The sequence below is a fragment of the Penicillium manginii genome (assembly GCF_028828005.1).
Source record: "Penicillium manginii strain IBT 31320 chromosome Unknown utg000004l:1.0-7231830.0:1.0-7236170.0, whole genome shotgun sequence".
NCBI lineage: Eukaryota > Fungi > Ascomycota > Eurotiomycetes > Eurotiales > Aspergillaceae > Penicillium > Penicillium manginii.
Genome location: NW_026643105.1, coordinates 5,028,341 through 5,055,841, shown reverse-complemented (window position 1 = coordinate 5,055,841; position 27,501 = coordinate 5,028,341). Strand labels below are relative to the sequence as shown.

Genomic DNA, 27,501 nt, shown 5'->3' with positions numbered 1-27,501 from the left:
GGCTCTAGACCATGCGAGACAGATGCAAGGTGAAGAATATTAAGAAGAGAAGAAAAAAGTGGTTGCCTGCTGTGGAGGTGGAGGAAAGAAGAAAAGGTGAAGATAAAGAAAAGACAATAGTAAATGCCCCAGAAAAGAGAAAACATCGCATCATCACAAGCCCATTGGTATCGAAAAAGCAGAAGGAGACTCCCAGGTCTAGCGAAAGAATAAGAAAGAAGTGTAAACCATGAACGCAAACCAGCCGGCACCTCTATGGTCATAACGTGGGGGGGTAATAGAAAAGAGAAAGGGAAAAAAAGGTCACAAAAAAGAGAAACGTCGGAAAAAAGCTCTTCCTTTTCGCAGCCCCTGATGTAAGAGATAAAGATCCACGGTCACAGACCCATTTGTTGGGTACGAGATGATTCTCCCGACACCCGATCGGGAGGTTGAAATGAGAATGTGTGAGATAGAAAGGGGCGGGTGAAGATGAGGTCCAAGCTGTTGTACAAGGATTGCCATCTGAAATGGCCAGCTAACGCAGTTGGCCGGGCTAACTCCAGATGGAAGACGGCCGTAGCGGGAGAGGCGTGGATAATTTGGCGAAAGGATTGTGGCCATGGAGTCAGGGGCCTAAGAAAGAGCGCGCGGAGATGAAGCAGGTTCATTCGTCGCAGAATTGAAGATTTTCAGAGTATGCACTGATGCGTGATTTACTCATCCTCATCGGGGGAGCCAGTGTCCTTCTCGCCCTTGTGGACCTTCTTGTGTCGGCGCAAGTTTGAGACAACGGAGAAGTGTCGCCCGCAACCCTCCACATCACACGCGAATGCTGTAAACTTAGTTAGTCTCATGTTTTTTTTTGACTCTTTTTAGTCCAAGAGAAATTGTGCAATAGTGAAAACTTACGTTTCTCGCCGGTGTGGCTGTACATGTGTGTTTGCAACGAAGAAGGGCGAGTGAATCGCTTATCGCAGACCTTGCACTTGTGCTTCTTCTGGGTATTGGAAGGCATCTTCGAACTGAATTGGCTCATCATGGACTGGGGTCCTGGAGGCGCGCTACCAGCCAGAAGGCTGGTCGGCCGGGGAGAGTACGCGACTCGTATGACTCAGATGTTGTGGAGCTGTAGTCGGTCACGGAGGAGTCCACGGAGCCTACGGATGCGCTGTAGTAGGGGTAGTTGCTACCCGAGGAGATCGAAGAGGCAGATGAGTGAGTGGAGGGGAAACCGTAGGAATCGGCGGATCCTCGTGTTGTCCCGCGAGGTCCGTAGATGTTTCGGGGGGGTCAAGTCCTGGCTGAGCGCCACCATTCCACGGCTAGCGTCGAGGGCATCGCCAAAGGTGGGAGCGGACGCGGGAGGTTGAGAAGAGCCGACGCGAGCATCTCTGGGGGGGGGGTCAAGGGTCAGAAATGGGGAAATTGCAAGTATGCGATTGTGATGGGCTGAACTTACGAGTGAGAAATGCGACGAGGGTCTTGTGATTGGGGGTGAATTGGGGCGTAGCTGACTGGCGCATAGCTAGGCGGCGCAAAGCTGCTCATGGGGGGAGCGGTGGTGTATGAGGGAGCTTGCTCAAAGGTCGTGCGAGGCACTTCGTGTTGCAGACCCATCACTTCAGGCCCATATCCGGTTGTGTAGTTGCTCGCAGGAACAAGGGAGGGCGCGGAAACGGGGATGTTGGGGTAAGGCATCGACATGGCGGCAGCCCGTCCGACTTCATCTTGCTTCACCGAGTTGACGGGAATGCTGGCACCGTTACCCATGGAAGTCGCGTAGACTGGAGGTGTCGAGTGCGAGGTAGTGTGCGCGGCAGCCCACGGGTCTGTGAATTGAGGAGGAGTGTGATGATAGACATTGTCGAAGCTCATGCCGCCATATGGGCGGTTTTGGTTTTCCATTACCATCGTCATTGAGGGTGTATGTGTTTGTCGCGGGTCGCGAGAGATATCGCGCGCCGAATATCTTCAAGGGAAGTAAGAAGAAAAGTTGTATGAGGGGGAGTTGAGAAGTGATCGACTGTCGATGATCCAAGAGGGAAGAGTAAGGTGGTGTGTGTGTGTAAGGTAGAGAGAGGGTATAAAGTAGAAGAAAGGGTGAAAGGAGGAAGTGATAAGCAGAAGATCCCCTTATTTCTTTAGATTTTCTGGATCGATCAGGGAGAAAGAAAAAAAAGGCAGTCTGGGGAAAGGGGATCGGCGAAGCTTAAGAAGGGACAAACAGTATAACCTTCCTCGAAGTGAGTTGAGGCACGATAACTCCAAAGAGCCACTGACGACGGTTGCAGATCCTCGAAACACTTTTACATGTAATTTTACCTTTACCTTTTCCCTGGGGTCCATTTTTATTTTTATTTTGTATTTTATTTTTATTTGATTTTTTATTTATTTGATTTATTATTATTTTTCTTTTCTTTTCTTTTCTCGTCTTTTATCCTGCAGGATTGGAGGCATTGCTTAGTGCCAAAAGTGGCACTCTTTCTGTCTTCTCTATCCTCGAGAACCAGTTCCTCGGACCCTCTTCAATTCTACTATGTATGTTCCTGATGGAGTCATCCAGTTGACTCTTGATATGACGATGATCTCGGGCTTTTTTGTATCATCAAATTTCAATAATCCCCCATTCAATATGCACCGATTAGGTTGAGGAATGGAAGATCGAGAGAACCCCTCCATCTTAGACGCGCTGCAAAGAATGTAATGTAATGTTAGCTGTCCCTGTACGGAGTACCGTTGATCCATCTTGAAGTATTCAGTTTTCCAGAACCAGAAGAAATCAGAGAGCCGGTACCTAGGTACTCTTCTCCATAGAGAACCACAGAACCAAAGAACCCACGCTCGGCAACCATAGGGGACTCCGGGATCGGACATACATACCCTCGACAGATGGCTAAATGTTACGAAAGGGGGAACCATCATGGGACCCAAAAAGCAGTCGGTGACCTCAGTCCGCCAAAAAGGGGAGAGAGAAGGAGGGGGGGGCAGAGGCAAGTCCACGCTTTACTTTCTGTTGGAGTGGAGCATTGAGGGACGGGCAGGAAGAGAATGTCCCCTGTGAAATGCCTCTGAATGGTCCATCTGTGCCGTGTCTGCGGGGCGCGCTAAACGCGAAGAGGGAAAAAGGAGAAAAAAAGAAAGGGACGCCAAGAAATAAACTCACGATGCAGCGACCAAGGTTCGCCCTGACTGTGTTTCAAGGCGGCGGGGATGGTGATCCCATACGTCAAAGGGTATACCCGTTGCGTGGGGGGTCGGGGGAGGCTTTTCTAGTATGTCTTGGAGTGATTACTGACTATATTTGATTTAGGGAGAGATGGAGAGACATTATTTGTAGCTATATACTATCTGTGATAAAAAAAAATTAAAAAAAAAAATTTATAGGATTAAATCTACAAGTATTTTCAAATTCCTATAAGAGAAATCCCAAAAGTGAAGCTTGAACCCCCAGGTTAGGGTTACGCCTCTCAAGGCAAACCCAAATGTGGGAGTCCTTGAGGAGGGGGGGGGGTTTCCACGGGGGGGACAACTTTGGACAGCCCATTATTGGTGTAGACAGAGAAGACCCTCCCGGAGGCAAAAAGGCAAAACTGGGCCAAAATGGAAATGAAAAAAAGGAAAAAAAAAAGAAAATAGGACAAATTCCAAATGGGACAAAATGACGATTCTCACGCAGGGTGTTCAGCCATGTACTGGACAATTAGTACTGCATGTGGGATAGCGAGGGAGGGGAGGCCTTTGACACGGGCCATCTTAGGTTTAGCGTGGGAGGCGACCTTACTTCACCTGTTGGCTTTATTTGATTTCATTTGATTTGATTTGCTTTTTTTTCTTCTTTTTGCCTTTTGACCCCATTTACGGTGTACACTAGTAGTGCCATGCCATTGAAAGTATACTGACTCCGTGCCTCTCTGTATGTTCGGGAAGAAATCGCTTTTACCTAGCATTATCGATTCGATAGCCTGTGCATTATTGACGCCTACATTCTCCTCTCCTCTCTCACTCTCTCGAGGAATTTACCAGCCAATGGGTAAAAAATGCGCATGATGACGACGGTTTTTTGACACCCACGCGCAAGAGCCCCCTGTTTCCTCCCAGTCCCAGTCCCAGTCCCAGTCCCAGCCTTACTCCAGTTCAAGACCCATTCGACACCTCATGGTGGGGATAGATAGATGTACTCCGTATTCCTCCTGCATATGGTCGAGGTGGAATGTTCGCATTGAGCACCACTCTTAAATGGCAAATTGTAAAGTTGTGCTCCATAAACTTCAATACTTTATCCACCTCCACTCGATCAAGATATCCCGTACGAAGTAGTCTTCCGCCGATTACATAGCAATGCAGCGGTGGATGGACTACATACTTCCTCTAGGGTACAAAGTAGATACATGACGATATATGGTTTCTTCTGCAGAGTCGGGTCCTCGTCCTTTCGGCGCCATGCGACCTGTATCACTTAGCCGTGCGACCTGCGACCGGGCTGGGAAAGGTGTGTCATTCCTTTCTCGTATCTCGGAGTCCTCAGCTGAACAACGACGTCAGAGAGCGGACCAGCACATCCCGCCATGGGGACATTAGCGGCGCGGCTCCTGCAATAGCGCGGCAGATGCGAGCGCTACCCAGGATCGGACACATCACAGTGGAGGACCGAGCAAATCGTGCCCCTCCTTCCAGCTACTCTTCTCGAGGTCGAGGTGGTCAAGGTGGTTGAGGTCGAGTTCGTGGCTGCGATGGCGATATCCACGCTGATTTATTAAGGTGGAGCTCTTTTTGATCGATGCCAACTGCTAACTCGAAACTATTCCCCCCCCTCTTCCCCTCCCACCCCGCTAAGCTTCTCGATCACAAGGAGATGAGCCGAGGGAGGCTGAAGAAGCCCCTCCTACTTAAACTTTACACCTAACTATTTCCGGTAGAAGTTCTCTTCGACGAGCAATTTATCGCCGGAAGCCATCGCCGGACTATAACCCATGCACTCCCTACGGTCCCATGGCTACTCATTTGAGACAAGAGAGGAGTCTTGGGATCCTCGGGCTTCACGGGAACCACCGCCACTGCGGAGAGCTGCTCGGAAATTCACCTGTCGGATCCACGGACTGGCAAGCCTCGCCCTGGTGATTAATTTCCCTTCTCCGCATTCCACCCAGCCCAAAAATCAAAAAAAAAAAAAATTGCCGCCCACGTCCCACGGTGGCCGGATGATCCATGGTTAAGGTGCTTTTCTAGAAAAGCCAAAGCATAAGAAAGTAAATGAAGTGAGATACGAGCATCCCACGGCGAACGGCAGTTCGTCTCTCAGATTATCACCCGGCGTGGGTTTGCCGCATGCGGTAAACTTCAATGTAATGCCCATGGGTCTGGGAAGTTGTTCCTAGAGGATAACCGTGGGTCCCTACGATCCCGTGTGAATGGTTGGAGTTCGTGGGAGATGGTGGTTCGACTCCAAATTCTAAATTCTAAATGCCAAAAACTATAGGCCTGAGTAGTCTTGACTCCCGGATCATAATCCGGAGAGGGCAGAGTTCGACGATTCCTCCCGCTATCTGGACGGCACAACGGAGATGAGCCATTCGGAGAAGCAAACCTTTCATGTACTAGGGGTGATTCAGTTCAAAGGCCTGGCTCGGAGTTGAGCTGGGTCGGGCAACGATCGGTTCAGTGGGACACACACATCGTAGTAGGAACGAGACGGGCCATAGTTAGGGACTATAGGATAGGAGACGCGGGAGGACGAAGGGAAGTGTTCTGGTCCGGGTCTTTTTGATGGAGTGCAATTTCATTTGGCCCCGTTTCGAGACTCGACCTGAAAAAAAAAAACAAGCACCAAAGCTGCTGTCTTACCCCCTTTTCCTATGCCGTGTCTACTGGCCCACTCGACTCACCGAGCTACGTCAGATTCTTGTTCTGCTACAGAGGGAGTCCTCCCCGGGGGGCCCGGAGGGTTGCGCTTTAGTTGAACTGCAAGTTGACCAGTAATTACCTAGTTGGGAAGGGTGAGGGCATGACAGATATGGCTTGGTAGGCATTCGTGCCCAATAAGTGGAGAGTGCCAAAAGCCTCCCGGTTTCACCTGGTTCGAAACCAATGTATCTCTGACGATATTTGTCCCCGGGAATTGTCAGCTTCGGACTTGAATCTTTCCCCTGAAAGAGGACATTGTTTTGGTGCCGACCGTTGGGTAACCACCGCCATGGGAAGACGGAGGCAGCCGGATGAGCACACCAAGAAGATACAGAGACGATCGCGAATCCGCAAAGTGTATCTCCGAACCATCGCTCCACCCACCATCACGACAGAAAACGGAGGCCCAAGCTTATGACACGGGATATGTGGGGCAGTCGTGGATGTTGCCCATGTCGAGGAAGAGCAAGAGCGCAGTTGACCGCTTCTTGGCCTCAATAGAGAGTGGAAGTGGAAGTGGGAGGGGGGTGACACGGCACAGAAAATGATTTGATTTGAGATTCTTGTTTTTTTGCTCTTCTCTTTCTCTGATTTGCATGTCATTTTTCCACCATGCCTAGGATTATGACGCGTTACTGGAAAAGGCCAGCATAACGCTTGGCCCAGTGCGGTGTTGGACACATGTTCACTATCCGAGGAACGCGCCAAAATACATGTCAGACTCTCAGGCTCCCCTGGATTCTTCTTCTCTCCTCTCCTCTCCTCTCCTCTCGGACGTCAAAGGTCACGCACGGCTGTCAAGAGGGAAGAGAAGAAAAGGGCGGTCAGTATCGCTGAATTTTCGGAGAAATCATCCCCATTTCCCCAGACCAATTGCCGGTTTGTGTATGTATGGACGGAGTACTCGGTACGGGGTCCGCTGATTGACTTGATCGAGAGTTCTTAAGATTGACACCATCTGCAATTTGCTGCTTCATGCTCCATACCGTACTATGTAGATGAATATCTCCATCAGATAACAGAGATCGCTGGATATACAATGACATCGACGATCCAAACGCCAATCGTCCAGGAACCACGCCTACTAGGGCAAACCATCCTGGTTCATCTGTCATCTGCACGGGGCTCCGATCTTGGCGGTGTCCACACGGCAGATCGTCGGCGATTGTCCTCTAAATTCAAGGTTGACTTTTTGTCTCATGTGCTAGTATTGCGCATACCGAGAAGGAGGGGGAGAGGGGGAGGGCTAACGTTGCATTTCTGCATTCACACTCATGACACAGTATCTATTGGATTCCTCAATCTCTGACAGAGTCAATGGCTTTTTGCATCATCCGCGTCATCTAGTAATTATGTTTCTATAGATAGAAAGAAAGGAAATTACCATAACCATATTATAGACAGAGAAGTTTGAAACGTTCAAGAGAACCACACACCTGGTGCGATCCACCTTGGGATGGAGTACCTCTAAACTGGCTAAATGGTAATTTTGCCCCTGAAAAGGGAAGAAAAGGAATCAATACCAAAAAAAAGGAGCTTTGGACAAGCGGTGATTGGCGGGTAGCAGAACATTACATGTACACCCGATACCGGCCTTCCTCCACCCTCCACCGTCCACGATGAGAAGGGAAAAAAGAAAAAGAAATTAGAAAAAAGGCTAGTGACTGCCATTGGCACACTAATGGGATGGGCTTGGGGTTTATCCGCTGTAGTTTAACTGGGTCCCGCACGGATCAGAGGAGTTCCACCACATTCTTGTTTGTGCAGAAGTTACCCACTGGTGAACTAGTCTCAAATTTGGTTAGTTAGTCTCCACTTGAGGACGGCAGATAGTCGATAGCCGACCTTGGCAGTGTGGGATCGACCAATTGACACCGATGCTTAGCAGTGCCCCATCAAGAGCTGACGCGTCTGTCCCGTGCAGTGTTGTCTTGGTCAACGTGGTATGTCTCGAGGAGGCGACTTTTCTCCTGTACCAAAGTCGAAGGTTCCTGGGCTCGAGGAGTGCTATTTTTGTTTAGCTACAGGTGCATCGATGTATGTACAGTATACAGTTTACAATATGCACATACGGTACTATGTTCATGCAGTCATCTACTCCGTATACATTCTATACGAATACTAGCATCAATTACCCATTCTACATTTGTACTCTGTAGCACATCCCTGCAAGCCATGTTCAGCCATGACGTTGGGGCGCAACTAGTCCCCCGCAAAAGCCCGTTGGCCCCTCTTCCCTCTTGCAAAGAACAATCCCTGTCTTCGATCCTGTGGGCTCCGCTGTTGCCGCTAGGCACAACACTGCCACCCTCAGGGTCGACGCTAAGGGCACCTGAAACGCCGGGGGCTGACGCCAATGGAGCAGAACCGCACTTCCCCGAACCATCCACTTTTGGCTCTTTTCTTCTTCCGGACTCTCACCCACAAACCCCCAACCGTTCGAGATCACAATGGGCCACTTCATGTCTAACATTGAGAGCAGGACTCCGTCCAGAACAGAAACCTCGAATACCCCCCCCCCTTAGGCATTACGTACGTATGTACTCCATACCCGGTCTTGCCATTTCCGAGGGTCTTTTCCGATAGAGAGATCCTTCGTCAGTCCCTATTACATTCTTTCTTCGCGCGGTCCTGCCTTTTCCGTGCCAACGGAGTTCTTCGGGTTCCCGCGATTCGAAGCTTAGATAGCCTTTGGAGATATGGTGTGAGTGATGGTGGCTGCTGGTGGCTGCTAGAAGACCCCGCCACCAAAAGTTTGGTCCGAAAGAAAACCAATAATCGTTCTTCCCAGAGTTTCCTTACTCAATTTGACGCTTCCGCAAAGTTACGGTGTGCGCTGTGCTTTTTCTTCTTCCCATCTGACATTCAGGGCTCCTTGATCCTCACGAAATGTACCTAACTCCCCATCCATTCCAAGTACCCGGATCAAGCTTCCCCTGGTAAAGCTGCACTTGCAGAAAGTGGAGTGCTTACGTCCTTGGCAGATGTCACTGGCAGGCATCGGGGATCTAAAGCCATGTGACCCGGTGCCCTGAGTGCCCTGACTGCCCTAAGAGCCCTGGAGGGAAGGGGGGCGGCTTAGGATAGGATGACATCTGAAGGATGCGCCTAGGTGAGCCCAGGGTGGGCACACCCCAAGGGCGATCCACCAGACGCGCCGCCCCCTCGCCGAATTGACTGGGTGACAATGTCGCTCTGCAGTCAAGAGTCGTTGGCGATGCAGGGCCTCCAGTCCCTTGCAAATGAAAGTATGTACGATGTTGTCTATTCCGACCTAGTTCAACTGGCTATGTTTATGGTGCAGCCAATCTATACTCTCTAGGTAGTATAGCCCAAAATCATAGTCCATATCTTCATAGTCCCAGCTATCTGGAACTATTTGCGACCGGTCGAGGATAGCACCATAGCACCCACACATTCATCGCAGGGAAACCTGACCGAGTTCCACCTGCATTGTTGAATCAGTGCCAATCATTCAGAGCGCAACCCTTCTCCCCAATCCATGATCCCTGCCCTCTTGCGCAATTCCCCCTGTCCAATCCTATCTTATTGGCTCTGCATGCTCAATGCTCCCCGGAGAACTTCTCACATGAACCCGCGGTATCTCGCATACATACTGTACATAGCTTGACAGGTACAGATGTGTACGCGGCCTCGCAGAACCTGCCGCACGCGACCCTCCAACTCCCCATATACCTAGGTAGCTTTAAATTCTACAATACAACCTTGACGGCGAGAGAAATCTGCGATCCCAAGTTACTGTCACATAATAATAAAATATTATAATATATCCGCGGACGTCCAAAAAAGCACCGGCACCCACTGAAGTGGACCCTGAGCGCTCATACCCTGCATATGCCACCGACGCCTCCACGATCTCTAGATGGAGACTGCCATCGGGGGGCCTTTTTGGTGGTGAACCTTTGTTCGGGGACCACGGTCTCCATTCTTGTAAAACTAGTCGGCCCAGCAAAAGGTGGCACTTCCCAGAAGGAATGGGAGGGGAGGCGCTCCCAGCCGCCGCACTAACAGAGTAAAGTGAAATATCAAATGGAGAGCGGAACAAATAAAAAGCAATCAAAATAAAAAGGACCAAAAGACGAAAAGATGAAAAGCCATCTCCAAATCAAAATACAGCAAAAACTCTAAATGGTTGATTTGCGCCCCTCCCGGCAGCCCAAGGGCTCTCGAAAACGGCAACCCGTATGGAGTAGACCCTGAAAATCCACCCCGGCACCACCATTCTAAGACCCCAAGAAAAAAGAAAAAAAGAAAAGCAAAAAAAAAGTCTCCCAAATTTGCCTCATGGGTCTAGCTAGAACAGGATAAAATGTCGGAGACGCGTTACACACGACGCCTCCAATGGGCCCCTTCCCTTATCGCAGGGTCTGTGTGTATAGTACTCCGTATAGTTGGTGGATTGGAATTAAAGATGGGAATTGCGGTAGCGACGTGTGTGTAGACTCCATCTTCATTCCCCGGCGCGCGGGCCTGGCGTGATTGGGAGATTCCATTGAGCATTGAAATCAGGGGGAGGCTGTGTAGATGTAACGAGTATACGGAGTACGGAGTAGATACCAAGTAACTAACTATACTCCGTATGCAGAGTATCGATTGATTGATTGTTCTCTGTTGTATACTTCGTACAGGATATTCCTAAGAACGAGAACGAGACAGATACAACCCGTCTTGTCCTTATTTTCGGCCTTTTTTTGAGCTTAGTTCACATTAACTTGGAGTTAGCAGTGATCGCTGCCCTTTTTGATCGGAATAAAGTGAGACAACCGCACATCTCTGGCCCACCTGGGCAAGAGTATCATATGTACGGAGTACTAACATACTTACGGAGTAGATACCATGGAATCCGATTACCACGTCTCTGGAGGATTGGGACCTGTATACAGAATAGCTAGAGCTTACTCTATAGAATACATAAATATAAATGACCCAAATCCAATCATACGGGATAAATTAGTGTATGTACTACCACCCTACCAGACCCTAAAAGGGAAAAAAGGGTCCCTAACTGGACCTGTACCACGAATATCGCGCAGCCCCCTTCTCCCCTTCCCCACAAGCAGCATGGAGAGCTTACGCGGCCACAACCTGTGCCAAGACCTTTTCACTGCAAGCTTAGGCATTTGGCGCGTCTTGGCGGACTTGATAGGTTTAGCGTTGACTTCCAAGCTGCTGGTTGGCGGCTGTTCGCTCTCAAGGGTTGGGAGGTTTCTAAATTTTCGACCCAGTGTGGTTGTGGTTGTGGTTGTGGATGTGGTGCCCATAACTCTCTTTCTCTCTCCTTTCTCTCCTTTCTATGGACTACGGAGTAGGGTATCTCCCTCTTACCTACGGAGTATGTGTTGATGATTTTTATTCTATTTTTGCGTGGTAAATTATCAAATGACTGCCCCACCCCCTCCATGTCCAAAATATTTTTCTCTCTCCTTTTTATCGGTGTGAATTGTCAATCAAACTAGTCCAAGCCCGCCTCCATCAGGCTCCGTAAACTACGCCGCGCCGTCAAATAGTCAATGTAAATAGTGAAATACTACACGCCAGCATGTAAATCCAGGGTCTTCACTAGTTCACCACTCGGCGTCGCTGCAGAAACCCTACCCCGGACTCCTGTCGCCCGTAGAGGGAGAAGATAGTCGGGATTGACATTTTTGTCCGTGTCAGCGATCGCTGGAAACGTGAACCCCCTGTCACCATAGAAACTTTCCAGGGATCGTGGGTGATCGACTCTATACAGTTCAAGGCTCATCTCATCTCATCTTATCTTGGCTTTGGCTTCGATTCAACTTATTACGGATCACGCCCGTGGCGTTTGGCGTAGACCGCGCGATCAGTGCGATCGGTCTTGTTCGATTTAAATTGTCAGGCAATATATATTTTTGTTAGTACGAAGCCACCCCAGAATTGGCGGGGGCACTATATCTCCTGCATCGTCGTTTATACTGTGACAACTTCGCCTCATACAAATACCTACTACTAGTAGCACTACAACAACTAGTACCACCTGGGCACTACTAGTAGTAGGTAGATACTAATAGTATCAATGATTTGGATAGTACTACTACTAGTACTAGTAGTACTTTACCTAGGTATCAACTTGAACTTGAGCACCTGGGCACTGTCAGCCTGAGTGACGTACCTACCTAGGTACTGAGACAATTTTCCTTCCACTCATCCACTCAATCATAAATGGAAAATTAATTAATTACCCGCGCAATTGCTGCCCCGGTGGAAAAAGCCTCACGCGTGCGCGTCGGTCCATAATAATTTTGAGCTGTTGCCACTGGCCCCCCATGCGACTACTGTTACCTAGGTACGACTGCGACTATTATGAAACGTCCCGACGCATTGAAGTAAATCTGACAGGAGGCACGCCACTCTGCAAAGTACCTACCTAGGTGGTAGTAGGTAGTACCTAGGTAATCTATCGCCGGTCGCGAATGTTAAACCTGGGCAGACTACTACGTACTGCTACTAGTACTACAGGCCACAGTGCCTACTTAGTACCTACCTAGTTACCTAATGTAGCACCTTTCTACCTATGTACTACGAGTACAACTAGCATGATTCCTGATAGTTCTGGTATATTGATCCGATATATTCCTAAATGACTTTTGCAGTTTGATATACAGTCAACCCACGCCGAACGTCCGATCGTGCCTGCATGAAGAATAATGAACGAGGAAACCAGGAAAGAAGGGAAAAAGAAAATATGAAATAGTGAGACACCGGCTATCAAAGCAAAGCAAAAGATCCCAGACGTAGTTATGCATGAGAGAGAATAGTAGCAAAAGAACCCAGTCAAATTACAGCACCATCCCTTAGATGATGATAGACAACTCTGGTCGATCCAGGCCATCCGCCTCCAGACCTGGGTAGTAAGGTACCATCGCGTCCGCGCCCTGCACGTAGGCATCGTTGTAAAGTCGCCAGTAAGGCGTGCGGACCTTTCGAGCCGGGTGGAACAATCCGGCCCAGACGTAGTTCATCACTGTGCCAGTACCGACGGCCATGCGGATCGCATCGATGGCCTCAATGATCCGGTCAATGACGTGGGGACTGGTTTCGAAGATGTTGGGGAAAACGAGGTTGAGGAGATGAAGCATGGCATCTTCGCAGCCCAGGCCGACAACGCCCAGGGCAATGTGCTTGACCACACTAGCTGCGGTTTGTCGGTGAACCTGGTCGCGGTCGATAAGAGCATCCTCCAGTAGAGGGGTGACAGCGTAGACATAGTCCTTGGCCATCTCACCGATGTATTCGAATAAGAAGGACATCGCCTTGAGAACACCGTTCTGCACATTCAATTCAGGGACACGGTACTCGTTCATCAGGGCAGGAAGCACCGTGAAGGGAGCACAAGTCTCAGCCACGATACCGATGGCGACGGCCGTACACACACGGGATTGACGCTCTTGGACTCGCAAGTTGTTCAGCAAGGTAGCCAGGACATCCTGGGGGCCGATGGCCTTGGCAATGAAACCAAATGTGTTGTTGGCAGCACGACGAATGCCCTTTTTGTGAGCCTTGAGCATATCTAGCAGTTCGAAACAGATACGCATCCATTCACGGGCATTGACGGACTCAGGACCACGGTCGGCAATACGACCGACCAAGTCGATGGTATTTTCTTGCACCTTCTCGTGTCGGTTGCGGAGGATGGGGGTAAGTCGGGGTAGAAGGTCGCGAATTGGTGGTTGCATCTGGTTGATACCGACCACGGTGACAATGGAACGCAGGGCACCCAGGATAGAACCAAGTACCTCGGGGTACTCTTCACCCAGATACTCGTAAAGCACAATACCCAGCTTGCCCATTAGAGCATCCTCACCACACTGCTTCATAACCATGGCAATGCGTGAGATAAGGTCTGCAGCCTGTTGTCGAACAGTGGCAGACTTGTTGTTCAACCGCCACAGAATGGTAGAGACAATCTGGGGTAGATAGGGCTTGCATCGTGTGCTAAGGGCGTTCACCACGGTGCCAAATCCGTTTAGAATGACCAGATCCTCGATGCTTTGCTCCTGGAAGGCATAGAGCACACCGTCAATGAGTCGCTCTTCCAGTCGCTCTGAAATATCCGCAGCTCCCAATGACGCAATAAGCTTTTCGACCGTCTCCACGGTCATCTTTCGATATGGCTCGCTTTCGTCCTTCAGGTTGTTGACAACACGCTCAAGAATCTCACCAACTCCAACCTTTTGACCCAGGTCAACAGTGGTGTCCACCACTTGGCGGTAATTTCGTCGATCAAGGGCCATGCGACGGACCCAAAAGCTCTTGAAAAAGTCGGTTAAGACGTGCTCCTTGAGGTAGCTGGCAGTCACACCATCCGTGCTGGAACATTGTGACACCACCTTCAAAACAACCTTCTTCATTTCCTCATCAGGAGACGAGAACTCACGAAGGAGGATCTCCATGATTTGACTGGTGTAGTAATTGGCGTACTCCTCGTCCATGAGAGGAATGATATAACCAACGGCCTTCAAGAAGGCAGCGAGACCCTTACCACGCTGTTTGCGGGCACCAGTCCATAGGGGGTTGAGGATCTCGTCGAAGCTTTCGATACCGTAAGGATTGGCGGCCTCGGCCAAAGCAGCCACGGCTAGCGCAGTGACGGTTCGGACCTTTGCTTGTTCATCGCTGAGGTTATCGGAAATACAGTCGACAAGGCCCTTGAGATGAGGAAGAATGGCGCAGCCCATCAAGATAGGGATTTGTTGAACGATCTTGACACCAGTGTGCCTAGCCTGCCAGGACTTCTTACTACGGCAGACGGCGCGAAGGAAGGGAAGGAGAGCTGGAATACCCAGAGCCGAGGCGACGACTGCGAATGCTCGCGCGGTGGTGTTTCGAACATACTCGTCGACGTGATCAATATCAGGTCGCATGGTACTGATCATAGTGGCAAGACCGGCGGCCTTGGCCAGGTTGGAGATGATTTCTCGACCCTCAACACGAGCATAGTAGTCTTGGTCGATGAGGAGGGGCTCAATAACAACCAAAATCTTATGGACGTAAGGACGGACCAAGTCATCTAGCTTGTAAAGCACTCGATCAATAACCTTGACCAGCAAGTGACGTTCTTGATCCTCCAATGATTTCTCCATAAGCAGAGGAAGAATCTGGTTGAATAAAGCACCGGCTCCAAAGTTTCGCGCATTGTCGGTAATTTGTCGCAATGCCGTCTTTCGCATGGGTGGTGTGCCGTTCTTTACTTTTAGTAATAGCCGCATGATCTTTCGCTCTTTCATCTCTTCAACTGTCATGGAGCTCTCGTCTCCAGCCTCCATAAGCTTACCAAAGTAGGCCATATCCTCTGGCTTGAAGAACTGAAGATCGCCAACTCCGGGAATGTCGGTTGGAAGTTCCTTACCCATCGAGCGAACGCTCTCGGGCTCCTGCATCATGAAACCTCCAACACCGGCCGCTCCGGCAACAGGCGCTGGAGTCGCCATCATCTTGCGTGCCTGTGTTCGGATTGGCGCATATCCTGGTGGCGGGTCCAGGATTTTATAGCCTTCTGAGGGAAGCATTATATCAAGCTCCTCGTCGGTCCAGTCAGCACCTCGGCCGGACAAATCAGTTCCAAAGCCGGCCGGAGCAGCACCACCACCTTGAGACGGATGCATTGGGGTAGCAAGTCCTTGGTTTCCGACCGGAGTAGCAGAAGTGAGGGATGGTGCTTGATCCCATCGTGAACGTCGCTTGGACCCTTCGTCTGGCGCACCCGGGGCGGGTGTTTGATCCCATCGCGACCGCTTGGTTTTCGCTTCGGCAGGCTCTTCGGTGGCGCTGGTAGCAGGTGTGGACTCTGATGAAACGTCCCAGCGCTTCTTTCGCTTGCGCCCGGCGGCGGCTGAGCCATCGTCGTCGTTTTCCTTGTCGTCTTCTGCGGCCTTGAGAGTGGGCTGGTGCTCGGGGACTTCTTCACCACGCTCTCGCTTCTCTTGAATCAGCTTTTGAACACGTTCCTCCTCCTTTTGGAGCTCACGCTCAGCCATAATCTCTCGGTACGTCTGTCCTTCTCCCTCCACATTTGTGTCTCCGGAAAAGGCATCGGCGCGGGTCGGGGTCAGAGCCCCGCGATTGAATCGGCGCTTCTGGTAATCGGTTTCGCGATCCGCAATTCTTGCCGCTTTTTCACGGCCTGTCAGGATATCTTCCTCCTCGACTCCGTTGCCACGGGCCATCTCATCGATTTGGCTTCTGGTAGCGGTGTATTGGCCGACCAAGTTGTGGCCATCATTCGCATCCTCCATTTCTTCATCGCCACCATCGACCGCAATAGAAGTATCGTAGCCAGAGAATCGATCTGCCCCTTCCCGTTCGTAAAGAGTGGTGTCAAAGGATTCGGTGAGGGAGGCCTTCGTCGAGTTGTCAGTGCGCTGAGCAGAGGGATCAAAAGTCTTCGAGCCATTCTTGCCAGCAGCGGCGGCATTACGCTCCGCCTGGAGGCGCCGGACAGCTTCAATATCGGCTATAGAAGTAATCAGCAATGGGTCAGTGAGAAGAGTCATAGGATGCGCACCGTCGGACATGGTGATGTCGAATCAAGGATCAGGTATGAAGGATGAGTGTATGATCGCGCAGAATGCGTAACAGCAGCTACATCCGGATCGGGCACCGTTAGAACGGCAGCATTGATGATAATGGGGCTGTGTCGTTTGATGGCCCTGCCGCGACGTGCATTTTCACCCGTGACGGTCGCGCTAGTGGGACTCACGTGATCCGATGATCAGCTATCAATTTGTGCCTCAGGCAACAAGGCAACAAAATAGTTAACTATAGTTTTAGTCCATCTATGCCATGCACGAAGACTTCAATTGTGTCAATTGTCGAATTGGTCTGATCATAGCAATGGATAGCGCAAAGGCCTTCCTTTGACTTTGACACTAGTCCGATAATTGTCCTCTTTTGGAAGCGGGAAATTGACCTCGGGGGATGCCTCACTCCAAACTCACCGTGGCGCTGGGTGGGCGCTTAGGGTCTATCTATGTCACACACTTGCCGTTTCAGTGGAACAACTTTCAAGATACCTATTTTTAAATATATGGACAGAGATTCACTCCATATATTAAGTTTTCAAGTTGTTTGCGGTGTCGGTGTCTGGGCTTTTGAGCAATGTGCCCTGCCTCAAGGTGGTCCTCGAGTTATTTGTAAGATAGAAAAATCTTGTTCGGACTACCTAGGTAGAGTCTCACTAGTAGTACGGGAACATCCCGTTCTTTAAAAAAATCATGATGAAACTGCTTGCTTAAGAAGTCTCAGATCTGTTGGCCCCATGATACTCAGGATGCAATGAATTGAGGTCACACCGATAGTTCTCAGGCGGCTAGTAGGATAATGCCTTAGGGGTGTAACATTCTCGAGGCTATATTAGATGGTAACCTCTGTTTAGGCATGTAATTGGTCACTGAAATGGAGCTAAAGTTACTTACCGGGCCTTCATAGATCGAATGCCTTCTCGCCAAGCTTTTGGTTTGCCTTTGCCAGAGTGGCGAACAAAGAGGCCAGCTTTAGTATGAATTTCTCGATGCTGGCCGCATTCTGTAAGCCTTGAGGCTTTTAATTGTTGGGCTGAATAGATATAACCGCCTATTCTGACGTGGTGCATCTCAAAAGAAATAGGACCCGCTGTGCACAGCATTTAAAGCTGGGACATGTTGGACTTGGAGTAAGCCTTGTCGACTTCCTACCTAGTATCCGAGAAAGAAAGAGTGCACGTTCTTTCTTTGTGCTGGAATTTAGCCTCCTTAGTGCTCTCGCTTATTTAAGTAAAGTCTATCCCCTCTTGTTTCTGGTTTCACAAATTCGATCTCTAGCCTTCTATCCTCGTTGCAATCTTTCCATTCTTGACTGACGCTCGATTCCCGAAGAAACACCCATATCCTGCTCCGCATAATTGCTTTGATCATGCTGCAAATCTCCTTGACGCCCCTGATACTCCTGACTACATGTCTATTAGGAGCATCTGCCCTTCCCGGCCCTTTGCGACTGGCCTCTACCTTCTCCCGCATCACCACCGAGCTTGATAATATCAGCTTGGGAAATTGCTCCCTCCAAAATGTGACTCTTCCAATGAACTATACGAAGATCAAACTCCCAGAACCGTCTTCTCATTTGGACCTCAAGTACATTGCCCTGGGGCGTGGTACCCAGAATTATTCTTGTTCATCCACCGAGGGCTCACATTCTTCAAAAAAGTCTGCAATACCGGTAGCGGTCGGGGCAGTGGCTACTCTTTTTGATGCATCTTGCATAGCATCACAGTCAGTGACATTGCTTCACGAACTCCCTGCAGTCATTGCTCAAACCCCGCTGGGGTCCTTTGCTCTCATGGTCGAGGCCTTGGTCCTAACTACAAACTCGAGCAACCTGATCATCGGTGAACATTATTTCGATGCCGCAGGAGATCCTTTCTTTGATTTGAGCATGAGTGGGTCAAAAGATTGGATGGCATGCAAGAAGGATGCATCTGTGAGTGCACCAACAAGAGTTTCACGTATATCTGGAAAGAATGAGAGCGACGTTCCATGGTTGAAGCTTGATTGCAAGGATTGCAAGGGCGTCAAGGTAAGCAAAATAGCCGAGTATAGTTACGACTTAGTACCGTGCTGACCCAATACCTAGGAAGTCTATCGAGTAATGACCGTCGATGGGGTAGCTCCAACAACATGCGCGGGGCAGAATGATACCGTACTCGTCGAATATGCCGCAGAATATTGGTTCTATGGATGAAATGTAATTTCAAGTTTATTAATTTGAACTTTGTCACTATTCAGTGCAGGATGGCCCCACCAGCAGATGATCATATTCTACTACCGACTACTAGTTAGTAGTAATCTAGGTAACTCAGACCGGGGAGCTTCTGCAAAAAGTATATTAGCATCCTTCCAAGGTTGGAAGATGAGACGCCAGAGCCGTAAGTATTGGTACTGAACACGTAGAAGAGGCGATCCGGCAATTTCGGGCGAGGATAACTGTTGAGGTTCAGGCTCAATTGGAGACGAATATCGAGACAGGGAAACTGTGTATTGTGTGTGGAGTGAAGCAATCTGCAATTATTGAAGTACAAAGGCGGGCATTCTAGGTGCCTGAGGCGACTATACCTCAAAAATGACCAGAATGATCCTCTAGCCTCTGGGACAGGATAACGGTATCTGACTAGGGCCTTCCCCATGCTTCGATCGTAAAGCGGAAACCGCAGTGCTCAATGATTGGTACGGGAATCTGGGCGTGGCATCATATCGCATCAATGGAATCTGCGAGTGTGGCCAGTCAATAAATTCTACCTCAAATAAGAACAGCAGAGAAAGATACCGTAGAATTGCCCTCGCGCAGGAGTTAAGATTCAACCCATGAGGTTGAACTGGCTAAGGTCCAGACTGAAGTTGTTGAATAAACGACCGCAGAAGAAGGCAAGTGAGACAGTTGAGATTCCACGATGTTGAGACGAGCGTGGAGACAGCCCAGAAAATAATCAGAGGTGGGGATGGAGAAGAAGAAGAAGAAGAAGGAGGAGGAGGGATGAGGTAGACCTAGTTAAGCCATGGCCTTGATGGAAGGAGCGGCGAATGGAAAAAGCTACTGGTAATTATTTGATCGAGCAAGAAACGAGTTGACTTAGGGTCGCTTCAGCTGTGGTATGGGCCAAATATCTATTACTAGTACGTGTGTCTTCCTAAGGTTTTTCTCGGTCTGTTCAAATGCTGCGATTTCCTATTTAGACATGGGGTTGTCAAATACGAAAACATATTAATGCTTCTCCGATGTGTATACATAGGCAACAAATTCTTGTTCCAGACAAATTTGGGTTTGAGCTAAGAGATAGGCCCATAAGGCGGCGTTATCACGCCAACGATAAAACCCAGTGTACGCCATGAACTAGCATAGTACCGAAACTACCCCGAGGATTCACCTGTTGGCATGCCTACTTGGCATAGAAAATTCGTCCCCAAGAAGAAAATAATTGTATACATCTCAAATTAGCGATCCTAACTTATCTGAAAGGGTTCTTTGACCTTAATACCAATTGGCAATCTACCAAGTGCTGCTTTTAAGCTTAATAACTTTAATATCAGCCCTAAAGCTTCCCCAAAAACCACTAGGATCACATAATCTTTGGTCATGTAGGCGTGATCAAGTTAGATTGGGTTCCGCAAATAATCCACTCGGCCTTAGTCTATTACATATAGCAATTCCACAAAACGTTTACTTCAGGTATTGGGACGATTGAAACTCGGATTTCATTTTGAGATGAAAACGAGCCAACAATGTCGTATTTTTGGAGTCAGAATAAAACCATCGAATGATCGACTGGCTAATCCTTTAAAATATCATACTGATGTCGGGCTGGCGACTTTAGTAAAGTGGTACCTACTAGTAAGTGTGTACTAGACTTCGAGTCGGCGTAAGCCACCGTAACTACTGCACTCGGAGGTAGGCCTGTTGCGATTTTTGGCCGATATATCGTGACCATTACATACAGGGCTACAAGGTACCATGAAAAGTATAAGTAGGCGTTCTTGTTATCAGAGGAATGATATCTCAGGATTTTTTCATACCGACTCTTTGAATCAAGTCGATAGTCTATCCGTAATCAGGGGATAGAAGATGGAAACGAACGACTCCATTAAACTTCCAGATCAGTCGGAAAGGCCGACCGCAGATCTGGAAGCAGAAAACTCCAAACAAGATCCAGGTGACAAGTTGTTGCGATCAGAGCTGACAGAAATCACACCTGTCGAAGCCTTGAAGTGGAATGTTGAGGGAGACGAGTCACCCTGTATGTTGACGTGATACATGACTAGTGGATCCGAAAATGGATTTCAAGCTCACATACCTGACATAGTCCCTGAGGTCGCTGCTTGTGTGTCAAATAAAGATGATCCTACCATAGCGTGCAATAGTGAGTTTCCAAACAGCAATCTTCGCGATTTAACTGAGTCTGATCATAATCACAGCTGTCCGAGCCTGGATACTGATGACAATATTTGTCATCTTGTTTTCAGGAGTCAATCAATTTTTTGGCTTACGATATGTGGGTCTTCCTTATCATCAAACTCGTACATCTATTGACTGGCTTTAGCCTTCCCTCACAATCGGTTATGTTGTCGCTCAGATTCTGGTCTTTCCTATTGGGAAGGCCTGGGAAAAGCTTCCTAGATGGAGAGTACCCCTGGGACAGTTGTCATTTGATATCAACCCAGGAAAGTTTACTATCAAAGAGCACGCTTTCATTGTGATTGTAAGTCAAGTCTCGGTAAGGCGAGACGAGAGAAAAGAAAGGCCTAACGCAGAATATTAGTGCGTCAACATAAGCGCCTCCACTGCTTATGCGCAAGGTGCATTGGTCGCAATCGTCAGCCCTGTTTACTGGGATCGCGATCTTGGGGCTGGCTTCTCATTTTTGTATCTTTTGACAACACAGATGATAGGGTAAGGTTCTCCAAGAAGAATGGGTTGATAAGCTACTAGTACTGAACATATCTAGGTTTGGTTTGACAGGCCTCGCGCGTCGATGGATTGTGTATCCCGCTGCATTGATTTGGCCTACTTCTCTGTCTTCAACGGTGCTTTTCCGAGCACTCCACGAGCCCGAAAGCCGCAAGCCAGCAAATGGCTGGACTATCACTCGCTACCGCTTTTTCTCATACGTCACAGCAATTGCATTCGTGGCATTCTGGTTTCCAGATTACATCTGGACAAGCCTCAGTACGTTTGCTTTTATGACATGGATTTTCCCCAACAACCAAAAGGTCAATACGATTTTCGGAGTAAGTTAAATTCATCTTCGATAATATCAAGAAATGTAACTAACTTCACAGATGAATTCCGGCTTGGGCCTGATACCGATTAGCTTTGATTGGACACAGATCAATTACGCAGGATCCCCGCTTACGACTCCATTTTACATTACGTGCAATGCATTTGCAGTCGTCGTGCTGTTCTATTTATTCTTGTCGCCTATTCTGTATTACTCGAATGTTTGGTACAGTGCATAGTAAGTTGGACTCCTTCCTAGGTAGGGAATATGCTGGTAACCTTATACTAACGGGCCAGTCTTCCACTCTTGTCCTCTAGCACTTTCGACAACACAGGCGGCTCATACAACATATCGCGCGTGGTTGGGGAGAATTTGGAGTTTCTAGAGAGCAACTACAAGGAGTATTCTCCTATGTACATCTCGATGTCTTATTCTCTCACGTACGGATTATCTTTCGCCGCAGTGACGGCGATCGTTGTGCATACCTACCTATACAACGGCTCCGAGATTTGGGCCAGACTCAAAAATGTTCGCCACGGAGGTGAAGATGTCCACCGACGACTGATGAATGCATATGATGAGGTCCCCGAATGGTGGTATGGTCTTCTCACGCTGGTGGTATTTGGACTAGGTATTTTGACTATAAGGAACTGGGATACAGAGCTACCCGTCTGGGGGTTCATCGTGGTTTGCTTTGGCTTAGCTGCCCTATTGATAGTGCCCGAAGGGCTTCTTCAAGGCACGACCAACCAAAGAGTTTTTCTTAATATAATCACGGAGATGATTGCAGGGTATGCCTGGCCCGGAAAGCCGATAGCCAATTTGATGGTCAAGTGCTATGGTTACAATGCCGTCAAACATGGCATGGACTTTGCGCAGGACTTGAAGCTAGGCCAATATATGGTATGTGCCACATAACTTTAAGTTGAATACCACTAATGGTTCTAGAAAATTCCTCCCCGTGTTCTTTTTTTTGGCCAGATCTATGCGAGTATCCTCGCAACGGCAACCCAGACAGGAGGTGAATTTCTCGTCGTGCGGATAAAAAACTTGTTCAACTAACAATCTTAGTTTTACGATGGATGCTTGGCAATATCGAAGATCTCTGTAAATCGACAAACAAAGAACGCTTCACATGCAATGGTGCGAAGGTGATGTATCAGGCTTCAGTGATCTGGGGAACCATTGGACCGCAGCGAATGTTTCAATCTGGCCAAGTATACAACAAACTTGTGTACTTTTTTATCATTGGAGTAAGTTTCCAAATTTTCTGACTGGGAGGTATGACTCGTCTTTTTAACGACCGTATTAAGCCTGTTGTCACTGGAATCGTCTATCTCCTCTACCGGCGCTATCCCAATAGCTGGATCCGTTACATCAACGTTCCAATTTTCTTCAATGCGGCGGGTAATATTCCACCAGCAAATACTAGTAAGTCCAAAGAACTGTATTGCTCCGTCGTTGAGTAATAGCTGATTCAATAGCTCAATATTCTTTGTGGTTCATCGTTGGCTTTGCTTTCAACTATCTTATCCGCAAGCGCGCTTTCGACTGGTGGAGACGTTATAACTGCAAGTCTATAAAAAAAGCCCCTCTAATGAGAATGCTCTAATTTTTCTCATTTTTAGACCTACTACAAGCAGCTATGGATACTGGAACGGCTATTGCGACAATCATAATATTTTTTGCCCTGGGATACCATGCTGTTAAATTCGACTGGTGGGGGAAATACGGTTGGGTCCAACACATACGATGCTAAATCCGTTCCATGGTTGAAAGTTCCCGAGGGAGAATTCTTTGGCAAAGGGCCTGGTGAGTTTTGATCATAGAGCTGCACTTTGTTGTCCGATCTCATAGATTTGACACCGAACTCTTCATGCGAATGTTCAATACTAGCATTTAGAAGGTGTAAGTCATGATGCACTTAAGTTTACCTCATCGAAGAAAATGCGTAAAGATAGACTTAGAGGCGCTCTGCCATCCATATTAGAGTGTTTAGTTGAAAAATTTGGGGTTGTAGTACTTAGATTCAACTATCGATATGGATTATGAAGGACTATTGCTCCTAGTAGGTGCAATTTCACGACAGCGATTTCTACTAGTATTGTGCTAGGTGGCTAAATAGAATCTAGATCCATAGTTAGTATTTACAATCTGCAGGACTTTTTTGACTTTAAAACTTACTTCTGAAAAACTTGCAGTAATGTCCAATAAGAAAATGGAAGAACAAGCAAATATTAACCTGCCAATAGTTAGTATACGTGGCGTAGTCGGATATTCACGGTGTGGCGCAGTCCGTGCATCTGCTCCACCAGGTGGCCTTCAGCATGCCCAGCGGACAGTTGTCAATTATGACTCAAAGAACAAGGATGGTGCAGAGTTTTCCGAGGGCTTAAGCTCCATTTCCTCCTAGTATTATCTGGCCGGCGCTTGGGCCGGCGGCTCGGAGGATTTGCTAGCTGTCAGTAACGCTTAGCACTGACCATCGTCTTATCCAGGGTTGTCGATCCTAACCAGCAGTGCCAGCTTACAAAGTAAACTAATCACCCAGTCGGCGTCACCGAATGATACATGGGTCTACAAATCAAGGACAAAGTTTCAAGTTGTAGGCGTATATTCCGTGTCGGACTTGGCCAGCAGGGTTCTTTGCCACCTGCAACATGGTCATCTCTGCTAAATGAGGGGTCTGCGCAGAGTATGCAGAGGAATAGTCACTTGACCCGAGTACGCAATTAGAACTGCCGATTTATGTAAAGTTTTAGCTTGTTAGCTTGTTAGCTTGTTGTATGTTGTTGTATAGTTAGAGTAGTACTTCGTTCCATGGATAGAAACTGTGGCTGGTGATCACGTGGCAAGGCAGCCGCGATCGCGACGGTCGGTGGTTCGTCGCGTCGTCATTGGCATTTGCTACATCATTCATTCCCTCAATTGCATCCATTCCATATCCATCCATCGCAGAAGGAATGCAGAGTGATAGTGACATTTGATCTACTCTTCTACTACATCTCACCTACCATTCCTCGCCATAACCCGTCGCCCCCCCCCCGACACGTACCCTCTCAATACCGCACGTCGCAATCCGAAGCCACCTCTCAATATGGCTACCGACTACGGCAAGAAGACCAACGCTGATTTGGTCGAGATCCTCAAGTCGCGCTCGCTTGCGCACACCGGAAAGAAGGCGGATCTGGTCGCGCGCCTCCAAGAGGATGATGCGAAGAACACCGCCGCTCCCGCGGAGACAAAGGCGGACACCGCCGCCGAAGATGTGATCGACTGGGATGACGATGTTCCCGCCGAAGCCGCGAATGCAACGACCGAAGCTGGTGCGACTGCCATTGCTGCTGGCGGCAAGGGCGCCGTCGCCAACCCCGTCGCCGTCCCGAACCAAAAGCTGGATATTGATCCTGCCGCAACAGACGACCTGAAGGTGGAATCGACCGGCGCGACCGATGCTGCCCAGCCCGAAGCTGCAGTCGAAGAAGAGAAGAAGCCTGCGGTGGATTATACCCGAGGTCTTCCCGCTACAGAGCTTGAGGAGGAACTGAAGAAGCGCAAGGCGCGCGCCGAGAAATTCGGCATCGTCGAGGACCACGAGACGGCCGTCAAGGAGGCCGAGAAGCAGCTGTCCCGCGCAAAGCGCTTCGGTACTGGAGCCGAGGCGGAGAGTGGTTCCACTGTGGGTGTCCACGGCCTTGACCAGGCTCTTCCTGACGAAAAGTCCCGCAAGAGAGGTCCAAAGGACCAGGGGGGACGTGGAGACAAGCGACGGGATATGGGTCGCAACCGCAACCGCAACCGCAACGGTCGTGCAGATGGACGTGGAGATGGGCGTGGAAATGGAGTACAGAAGCGGACCGGTGGTGGCAATGCTGCTTCGGGCCGGCCTAAATCGAACTGGAGTGAGAAGGAAAGTGCAGCAATGGAGGCTCGCAAGAAGCGATTTGCACAGGCAGCTTGAAGTTGGTGAAGTATGAACCTCAAGGGAGTTGCTTTACATATCGGATCTACTTATTTACGGGCGTTTGTATTATGTTATTAGGGAATCGAATCGAATTTAAATTTGGGTCCAAGAACTTATTTTCAATTTTGGAAGACGACATTTGAACAATGCGCATTGTAGCTGTTTACTGGAAGGGAGAGGAGCATCAAATCAATTGTGCTGACCAGGTGGCTGCACTTCCTTTAAGGATTCCAGTTGTGATCAACCTTGGAACCTCTTCCTTTCCCTCTCTATCTCCCTCTCAATCGTCGAAGTACCACTCCCTAATGGGTCCCACTTCCCCAATCCGTGCAAAGAAGCGTGGAGAGGCTTTTTCCTCTACCGACTTTCGAAACCCTGCCAGCTGAAATGTGCATTAGCCTCTCGTTCCTGCAGCGTGGCCGCCAGCCAGTGTGGCTTCAGAACGGGGCTGGCCCCTCTAGATCGGCACAATACAACGGGATCGACGAACCCACCTGTCGAAAGGAAAGCCTTCGAACGTGAGTTACCTTTGGACCTCACCGGCATCGGCTTGGGTTTACTCTGTGCTTCGTCGCACGGCCTTAAGACGGGATGAGCAAACAGTGCGGAACGAGATGGCCCACTTCCCCGCCGCCAATGAGGCCGATGGGATGGATGTGATATGGCCAGGGCTCGTCTTTAGCGCCATCTCCACCGAGAATGGACCAGGCCATGAATCCCGGGCTCTTGTTCGCTCCCACTGTTATTTTTAGGGCGGTAAGACGTGCAATGAGCATCGAGAACGCCATGCTGCTACAAAGTGGAGTCGCTGTAGCCCCGGGATTGAACCACCAAGAAGAGTCAACGCCATCTACGACATCTCACTGGTAGACGAGACGTGACCTATCCAACAGAGCCAACACCACCAATAGCATGAAGAATGTATGCTCAATTTTGGGGTCGGAGAATTGGGGCCCTGGTCTCCTCCCTCCCTGGTTCACGGGACGGGCCTTGCTCTGAACCAGACTCTGGATAACGGTTTTGACCTGGTCACAAGGTTCGGCTTTGAAAAAGGAATACTCAAAATGCAGTGCCTGGGAGGATAGTTGCTAACTCAAAAGCACTGGCTCATCGTCTGCCAATGTACCCCCATGCCTAGTCGGTACAGCTGCATCTGCATCTGCATCTGTGCCTCCTTGGATAATTCTCCGAGTTCTGGGGAAACAGTCGCGAGCTGGCAACCGTACTAGGCACTATCTAGCGATATCTTCCCACATAAAATGAGCTAGAGAAAGAAAGAAACGTGCGCAAAGTCAGCCTTTTGGGGCGGATCGACGGTGCAGTACGATCGGGTTCGGCGTCTCCGATCGATGCGTTGGCAACGAGACGACGCAGACGCGGTGAGCCTCCCGTTGGCTCTTCTATTCGACTATCAGCAGTAGATGTCTACGCACCTTGGAGGAAGTCAGCTGAGATTTCTGGACTCGCTGAACTCGCCGAGTTCGTTCGTGGATATCGCCAGGTCGTCCAGATGTGGGCCAATGCACTATTCCTTCCACCACGGCGCCACTGGCCCTTGAAACAGCACGACGGTTCGTGATAGGAGTAGCGAATTAACTTTGTCTGGTCTTTTTTCGGGGCCGCTGCTTCAAACGTGCACGATCCGGTCCCCTCGCAGGCCCCAGACCCCGGCGTCCGCGCATCGGTGCTCATCACAAATGTAGTCACAAATCTACGCCCAATAATGGTGCAGTTGGCCGGCTTCTCCTGGCCAGTACCGGGTCCGCCATCGAGTTGATCCGAAGATGCCACTCGCTGCTTTCTATATGGCGTACCCAGAGGCTTTCTCGCTAACCCCCACATTGCAGGAAGGGGGGGGGAACCCAGTCAG

At 49.2% G+C, this 27,501-nt stretch overlaps 6 protein-coding genes across 6 annotated transcripts; 3 read left to right on the top strand and 3 right to left on the bottom strand.

Annotated features, from left to right (window-relative positions):
- Positions 1-695: 695 nt before the first annotated feature.
- Positions 696-1,899, bottom strand: N7533_005589 (C2H2-type zinc finger protein; the record flags this gene model as incomplete). Its single annotated transcript, XM_057102239.1, has 4 exons — positions 696-814; positions 892-1,058; positions 1,173-1,373; positions 1,442-1,899. 4 exons carry the CDS (start codon positions 1,897-1,899, stop codon positions 696-698), a joined length of 945 nt encoding a protein of 314 aa, XP_056961869.1.
- Positions 1,900-12,719: 10,820 nt separating this feature from the next.
- Positions 12,720-16,439, bottom strand: N7533_005588 (U2 snRNP complex subunit HSH155; the record flags this gene model as incomplete). The annotated part of the gene is made up of 1 exon (XM_057102238.1): positions 12,720-16,439. The coding sequence occupies one exon, from the start codon at positions 16,437-16,439 to the stop codon at positions 12,720-12,722; it is 3,720 nt and encodes a 1,239-aa protein (XP_056961868.1).
- Positions 16,440-17,814: 1,375 nt separating this feature from the next.
- N7533_005587 (DUF3455 domain-containing protein) lies at positions 17,815-18,639 on the top strand (the record flags this gene model as incomplete). The annotated part of the gene is made up of 2 exons (XM_057102237.1): positions 17,815-18,474; positions 18,532-18,639. The coding sequence occupies 2 exons, from the start codon at positions 17,815-17,817 to the stop codon at positions 18,637-18,639; spliced, it is 768 nt and encodes a 255-aa protein (XP_056961867.1).
- A 1,875-nt stretch (positions 18,640-20,514) lies between these two features.
- N7533_005586 (uncharacterized protein) lies at positions 20,515-23,279 on the top strand (the record flags this gene model as incomplete). The annotated part of the gene is made up of 12 exons (XM_057102236.1): positions 20,515-20,686; positions 20,753-20,809; positions 20,865-20,941; positions 20,990-21,148; positions 21,209-21,339; positions 21,395-21,677; positions 21,729-21,904; positions 21,964-22,570; positions 22,616-22,688; positions 22,739-22,920; positions 22,981-23,098; positions 23,152-23,279. The coding sequence occupies 12 exons, from the start codon at positions 20,515-20,517 to the stop codon at positions 23,277-23,279; spliced, it is 2,163 nt and encodes a 720-aa protein (XP_056961866.1).
- A 1,485-nt stretch (positions 23,280-24,764) lies between these two features.
- On the top strand, positions 24,765-25,628 carry N7533_005585 (SAP domain-containing protein; the record flags this gene model as incomplete). The annotated part of the gene is made up of 1 exon (XM_057102235.1): positions 24,765-25,628. The coding sequence occupies one exon, from the start codon at positions 24,765-24,767 to the stop codon at positions 25,626-25,628; it is 864 nt and encodes a 287-aa protein (XP_056961865.1).
- Positions 25,629-27,056: 1,428 nt separating this feature from the next.
- N7533_005584 (uncharacterized protein) lies at positions 27,057-27,473 on the bottom strand (the record flags this gene model as incomplete). The annotated part of the gene is made up of 1 exon (XM_057102234.1): positions 27,057-27,473. The coding sequence occupies one exon, from the start codon at positions 27,471-27,473 to the stop codon at positions 27,057-27,059; it is 417 nt and encodes a 138-aa protein (XP_056961864.1).
- Positions 27,474-27,501: the final 28 nt, after the last annotated feature.